Genomic DNA, 7,179 nt, shown 5'->3' with positions numbered 1-7,179 from the left:
CAATGGCGTGTTTGTTTTAGTCCATTTTTTAATGAATTTTCATTCCGTACTCATTATAAACACGCCATTGGTAGTGGCATGTTTTAGGTCCAGAAATCCCGAGCCTACGTGGACACCATTTTGACAAATATTTTCAAAACCGACCCAAAACGACAAATATTTTATTTTTGACCATTATTTCAAAAATGGATTCCTTTTAATTAGATTTATATATTTTATATTTAGATTATTGAGTTATAGATTTGTCTCATTATTATGAAATTTAATATAGACATAAATATGGAGGAAATGAGAAATGGAATGTAAAAGATTTGCTTTATTCATATCCTTATTTTATTTTTTTATTTTTTTTTACAAAATCTACTTTGCATAAGAGTGGTTTAGAAATTATCTTATGAAATTTAAAATATGACATTCAGATGATGGTAAATAGTTTGTCTTACTTTTTAATTATAGATTATAGTTTTATAAATTCAAATATTATTCCATGCATGTTAAATTGTCAATATAATTAAATAATCAATAAAAATGAATAAGAATTAATGGGGTGTGAAAATGTCATGTGAAATGAAATTGAATGTTCTAAGCTACCCTTTTAATTAGACAATATAAATTTTATGCAATGTTATTGATAATTGAGTATCTCATCTTCCTGAAATTTCAATACAAACACAAAAACAATAACTAAATAACATTCTTACTATTAATAAATTTAAAACATAATAAGAATAAAAAGCGAAAGAATTCATTTAATTATCTATGTATGTATACTTTACCTTCCAACTTTTTGAATAAAAATGAAAATTAGGATTGTTATAATAGTTATATAGGAAACTTTTTGTTATTAATTATTGATTAAATTCAAAAATTTATTCAATTTATTCGAGGGAAGGGGAACGATTTTGTGAATTAAAAGGGAGATAAAAAAAATTATGATAACTACAAATTATAATGATGGTGAGAGAAAACCAGAAAACCATCCTATTAAATAAAAGAAATTAAAGGTTAAATAAATAAGTAGATTAATAACCAAATTTATGAGAGGAAAATAAACAGTTTGTATTAATTTATTTTTTGTGTTTGCAATTAATATTTTTTTTAATTTTTTTTACTTATAAGCATGTGACAGTTTTAAAGATAACTTTTAAATACATAATCTGGCCTTTTATAATATTGTATAAATAATCAAATAACCAATATAGATGAATTAGTATGTACCAATAAAAAATCGGCATGTGAATCAAAATTAAATGTTTTTAGTAGCCTTTTAACTATATTGTATAGGTACAATTTTTTTTTTTTTCAACTTCATTTATTCTTCTTCGTTCTTAATTTCATGTATTCGTTTTTATTTCAAATACATATAATACTACTCCATATGAAATATCTTGAAATTATTAACTTATAATTAATGCGTATTTTTTTATTGTAGTTTTTTTTAGTTAATTAAGTTTAAAGCTAATAGAATATGGATGGATTTGTAAAAGAAATAAGTGAATTAAATTAATGTAATATAATAATAAATTTGTAATCCATGTCATATTAGTTTGCCAAGTCACATTGTTATTGCATACGTGGCTTTTTTTCATCTCATGTGGCATTGTCTACGTGGTTTTTTTTAGACTAGCCTTTTAATAATGTTATATAGATTATAGATAACAACATTACCCTGATTACAACGTCATTATTCCTTAGATATTACAGTCTAAATAGTGTCATATCGACTTATTTCTATATAACTCCATAATAGTCTATTAGAGAAGGACGTAGCCCCAAAAGAGACGATCTTACAATATAGTTTTGCAAAACGGTCTCAAACGAGACTACCACATTACCCGTCTTAGACAAATGCGAGAATGGCATGACCACCATTCGAATTCAAGCCGGATCCTGTTTTGTACAGAAGGAGACCAAGTTTCATTTCAGTTGCACTAAACCTAGAATCTTGTGGTTGGCATTTACGAGCTGGATTATGAAATTGGTCCGAAATTGAACTCCAATTATTTTCCAAAAGTGTAACACGAGCACCAGCCTGAAAAGTGTCGTCCATTCCACGATTTATCACCTGATCCTCGATATATTTAAATCGCGCTGTCTCAACAACCATTTGTATAGAGATTAGAGCAAACCTTGCTACATCTTTAGCCATATCCATACCTTTAGCAGTAAAATCGTTCCCATAAACCTGTTTCATGAAACTTTGAAGAGTACTAGCCCCTATTTTTAGTTTTTCCCTCGAAACACCGGCTTTTTTTTCTAAATCAGTGTAACTGCTTGCACAGGGAAGCGCCGGTCCTACTTTCTCTGCATCCGGAAACACGGTCTTATATTTACCGCTCAATTTTGAATTCTCGTCTGAAAAAAAATTCGCACGTATTTTCTTGGTTTTCGATTCTATGTCCTGAAAACCGACAAGATAAGCATCTGAAGCTCTTAAGGCTAATGTAATGGTTTTCCCATTAAAGGGTGATATTAAGTTCACCAAAACATATTTGTCATTATTTTTTTTGTTGGTCACTGGTAGATTGCAAACTTTTGGTGTTCCAAGGCCGAGTTCTTCTCTCAGAGAATCCAAAATTTTCGAATATTCTTCAGAATCAGAATCAACGGTCCAGGTCGGGTTTGCAGAGATTGCTGCCACAATTAATGATATCACCATATACCATACTGATATGCTAGACACCTTCATCTTTTCTCTTGTCTCCTGTTTGAATTTATAACTAGATTAATATTACTTGTGTGTCGAAACAAGATTATGTAATAATGCATCTAGTATGACATTTACTTGTGTGTCGAAACAAGATTAAATAGGGGTATTTTTAGTGGAAATTCATGGATTTTGATTGAACCCTACTGAAAAAAGATAACATGTTGTTTAAGATTAGGGGTCTTAGGTTCAAACCCAACAATCTAGATCTTTTATAGTACTAGTAATGGTAATTTAACATTTTAACAATAAAAAAATGTTTTATTTAATAATCGAACCCTCAAAGGTGAAATCCTAGAAACGCCCTTGGTTGTAAATGAGTAGCTCGACAAGCCATTGATATTGGCTAAGTCAAAACTCGGCTCGAGATTGGTTAAACTGAGCTCGAGCCAAGCTGGTCCCAAACCTAGCTAAACGCGAGCACACTAAGGTTCGGCTTGGAAACTCATTTGAGCTCGATATGTTTTAAATTACTTAGTTTTTATTAATAATAATTACTTAAATTGTACGAGAATTAATTTTATGATAAATTAATTAAAATATAAGTTTAGAAAAGAAAATAATATAAGAAATGTTATTTTTTTTTGGCAAATTTCTCTCGTTGACGCATATAATTTAATTTATTAAATTCGTAAATTTTCTTCTAACTAAAGTCAATCAGTGACAGATCCACCAAATGTAAAATAACACAATGTATATCTCGTTGTCGACACCGGTCATGAGACTCCTAACATGCCACATTGCCACCACACTCCATCACAGAGTCTAGCTTCATATTTTTGAAGTGGTACAACCCGACAACATACATTCTCTTACCAATCTTGTTTAAACTCAATCAAGTATCTTCTACATCTGTTATTTATTTATTTTTACTTTTTGAGTTTTAACACTAATAGTGAATAATAAATTGACCAATAATTACAATATACAATGATGGTCAAAGTATCTACTAAAAACATTCTTAAAATAAAAAGTAAATAAATAAATTATAACATGAAAATTTTAAATAAGTAAATAAATGACCAAGACGAGGAGACTAGAGAGTATTATTGCAGAGTAATAATCAACACAAATCTCTAATTTCTTACCTTATCTGAAACCTAAATTAAAAGCTGAAATTAGTAAATGGAAGACCTTTCTGTTATTTGATTGATTGATTTATATGTGTTTTTGTTAATGAAAAGAAAGTGTTATATCTCAATGTCTTATATAACACTGATTGGCTACGACGTTTATAACTCACTGCCAAAACTTTGCATGTCTTTATGTGTCTCATACCACTTTTTTTTTTCTATTTTTCTATTTTTTGTAATTAATCTTGTAGGCAGGACCAACTTTGGATGATGACTGATGAGTAGAGAGCTGTAGAGCTGTCAAGTCTGACCCGATTTGTATCCGAGCAAATTCGATTCGATAGAACTCGAAAATATTACAACCTGAAATCGACCCGACCCGACTCGACGACGTCCCGTAACTCAACATGACCCGATGATAAGTGACTCGAATCGGCGCGACCCGATGACGACCCGTAACCTGACATGACCGATGATCAGTGATCCGAACTGGACCCAGCCCGACCCTATATTTACTCTACCCAATTAAATTGATGAACCAACAATTATTAAGCTTAAAATTGATTAAAATGACCGGATTGGGCTACTTGTTCCTTAACTCATCGCTTAGTGACAGGTGGTTCGTTTTTCTTAACAACTCTCCCGTCTCATGGAAAACCAAGAAACAATAACGTACCCACTGTTTCTCACTCTTTTGCTGAGGCTAAATATCGGTCCATGGGTCCATGGCCTCTATCGTACGTATGTGAATTAAAATGGCTTCAAGGTCTTCTTGCAAGCGTAGATGTCTCATTATCATTCCTTGTGCACTTATTTAGCGATAGCCAGTCTGCTCTTCATCTTGCACAAAATCCCGTTTTTCATGAACGAACAAAGCACATTGAGATTGATTGTCATTTTGTTCAAAATGTTATTACAGGGGGTTTAATCCAGCCATCACACGTCTCTACGACCGAACAGCTTGTTGACATCTTAACTAATCTGGGAGTGAACCAATTTATTAACTTTTTTGCAAGTTTGGCATTCCTGATCCACATGCTTGAGCTTGAGGGGTATCAATCAATCAATACTATATATTAATTCCAGAAACCAAGGGACTTCAATGTAATTAAAGAAAGTTATATAAATTAATTATAATATATAGTTTTAAAACAATAGCACCGTGTGATGGACCCGATTAAGGGATCTCAATGTAAATATTATATAGTTTGGGTTAAAATTAAATTATATAGAAGCTTGGTAATTTTCCTAAACATTTGTAAAAGACTAAAACATGGTCAATTTCCTTAAAATAAAATAATTAATTAAGATGATCAATTTCCTTAAAATAAAATAATTAATTAAGATGGTCAATTTCAATGAGATTTTGTGTTAAAAAAGAAGATGTTTGATAATTTTCCTAAATATTTATAGAATACTAGAAGATGGTCAATTTACTTCAAATAAAATAATTAATTAGTATAAACATGCAACATTGGCTATATTTATATGATATTAATCACTCATTTGAATAGTAAAAGTAACAATATTACCAGCGAGAGCGAGATTAGTGAAAGTGGTAGAAACAACGGGAGTAGTGAAATAATCAATATTAATACGACAATAGTGAAAGTAACAATAATTACGGCAGGAATAGTGAAATTATCAATATTAATGTGGCAGTAGTGACAGTAACAATAATTACGGCAAGTGTAGTGAAAGTAACAATGATTACGGGCAAGTAGTGAAATGTTATTACTATTGTTTCATTAATAAGAGTAAAATATTAATAGCGGGAGTAATGAATTTGTCTCAAAATTTATTTCATCATAATTTTTGGATATGTCATAGAAAAATATATTAATGATAAATTTATGGGTTATCCAACTTAAAGTAAATTTATTTAATGAAAAAAAAATTTTATGGTAAGTAGAGGTAGTCCGGGCGAAGCCGGACACCAATACTAGTTAGATATAAAATCGTATCTTCTCAATAATATCATAATATGCTTTATGCTTTATATTGTTACAAGAATATTCTTATATGGTTACGGAAATATCTCCCGATGATTCGGTCTTCCGATTTATTAGGAGACCCTTGTACTATATAAACCGATTAATTTTAATGAGAATATCACCACTTCCGATTCCATTCTCTTAACAATATAACTAATTTGTTACAAGTATTTAAATGAGTGATAATATTTATGTTAAAAAATCTGTTTACATTAATATGAATAAGTCCGATTTACAAAAAAATAACTAATTTAATATTAGGGCACATGATAAAAAGTTAAGTCGAGAGTTTGTTGAAAATATATCATGGCAAATTAGAGTTGAAACTCATCTATATCTATATAAAAGTATAAGGGGTCGTTTGGTTACCCACTAAACAATGCAGGAACTTAAATTCATGTGAATTGCAAAATGGGTATGTTGTTTGGTTACCCCAATTCACATGAATTGGAAGTTCCCATGAATTCCAATTCCTCCACAATGGAGGAAGTTGCTTACCTAGGCCCCCCTAGGTAAGTTAGAATGCCTACATGAATTGCACTTCTTCCATGACAACCAAACATTTTTTTGCAATTCACATGAATTCCAAATTCACGTGTTTTATGACTTCCTAGGCAATACAAATTCCTATATGCAACCAAACGACCCCTAATAGAAGAACCACCATCCATTATACTGTACACGTGTCACCCTCACATTAAAAGATTTCCCGCTCAAGAAATAAACCCTAAGATTATACCTTAAAAATTATACCGAGTATATTTGTGTAACTTAAGCTTTAAGCGGCTCTTGCTTTTCCCCACTAAATGAGGCGTTTTAACCCTAAATGATCAAGAAGTTAATGTTATTTTTTTTCAGCCGTCATTCTCTACATCTAATTCATATATTTCTTCAAAACTATCCAAACCATATAAGATTTCCTTTCTTATCTTCATGGCAAAATTCTACTTTTTCTATAGTTTGATGCCGTGAAGCATCTTGATATTCATGAGTCCGGTTTCCTGCAATTTTCTTGCTCGAAAGTCTTCAATATTTACGAGGTTAGGGTTTCTTTATTTTAACCCTAATACATTATAAATCGTAGTTTGTTTATCCGAAGTTTGAGTATTTGGGCATGAAATGCCAAATGGTTCGGTATTATGGTTCAGTTTGTTGAATACATGTAAGTTATATTTTAATAAAATATATAGAATTGATCGGAATGGGGATTGGAGGGGGTATGTGATTTAACTGATTATGTTTTTCCTACCCTTTTAGAGTCACCTTGATCGATTCTTCTCCATCACTTTGCATGTGTCGCTGATTTCCCCACTTTAATAATTACAGATGATCTTATTATATGAGTCGTCTTCTTCTCATCAAACCCTTCCCAAATCATCCTATAAGTTGTTTTCCGGGATTTTTC

General features: G+C 30.9%; 1 protein-coding gene across 1 annotated transcript; it reads right to left on the bottom strand.

The window, feature by feature from the left end:
• Positions 1–1,656: 1,656 nt before the first annotated feature.
• Positions 1,657–2,768, bottom strand: LOC141606611 (ribosome-inactivating protein lychnin-like). Its single transcript, XM_074425810.1, has one exon. The coding sequence runs from the start codon at positions 2,687–2,689 to the stop codon at positions 1,841–1,843; it is 849 nt and encodes a 282-aa protein (XP_074281911.1). The 5' UTR covers positions 2,690–2,768; the 3' UTR covers positions 1,657–1,840.
• Between the last annotated feature and the right edge of the window lie 4,411 nt (positions 2,769–7,179).

The sequence above is a fragment of the Silene latifolia genome, chromosome 10, assembly GCF_048544455.1.
Source record: "Silene latifolia isolate original U9 population chromosome 10, ASM4854445v1, whole genome shotgun sequence".
In the NCBI taxonomy this organism is placed as follows: Eukaryota; Viridiplantae; Streptophyta; class Magnoliopsida; order Caryophyllales; family Caryophyllaceae; genus Silene; species Silene latifolia.
This window is presented reverse-complemented; position numbering and strand designations above follow the sequence as displayed.

Excerpts from the sequence above, each read along its gene's own strand:
- LOC141606611 (XM_074425810.1), bottom strand. The coding sequence starts at position 2,689 with ATGAAGGTGTCTAGCATATCAGTATGGTATATGGTGATATCATTAATT.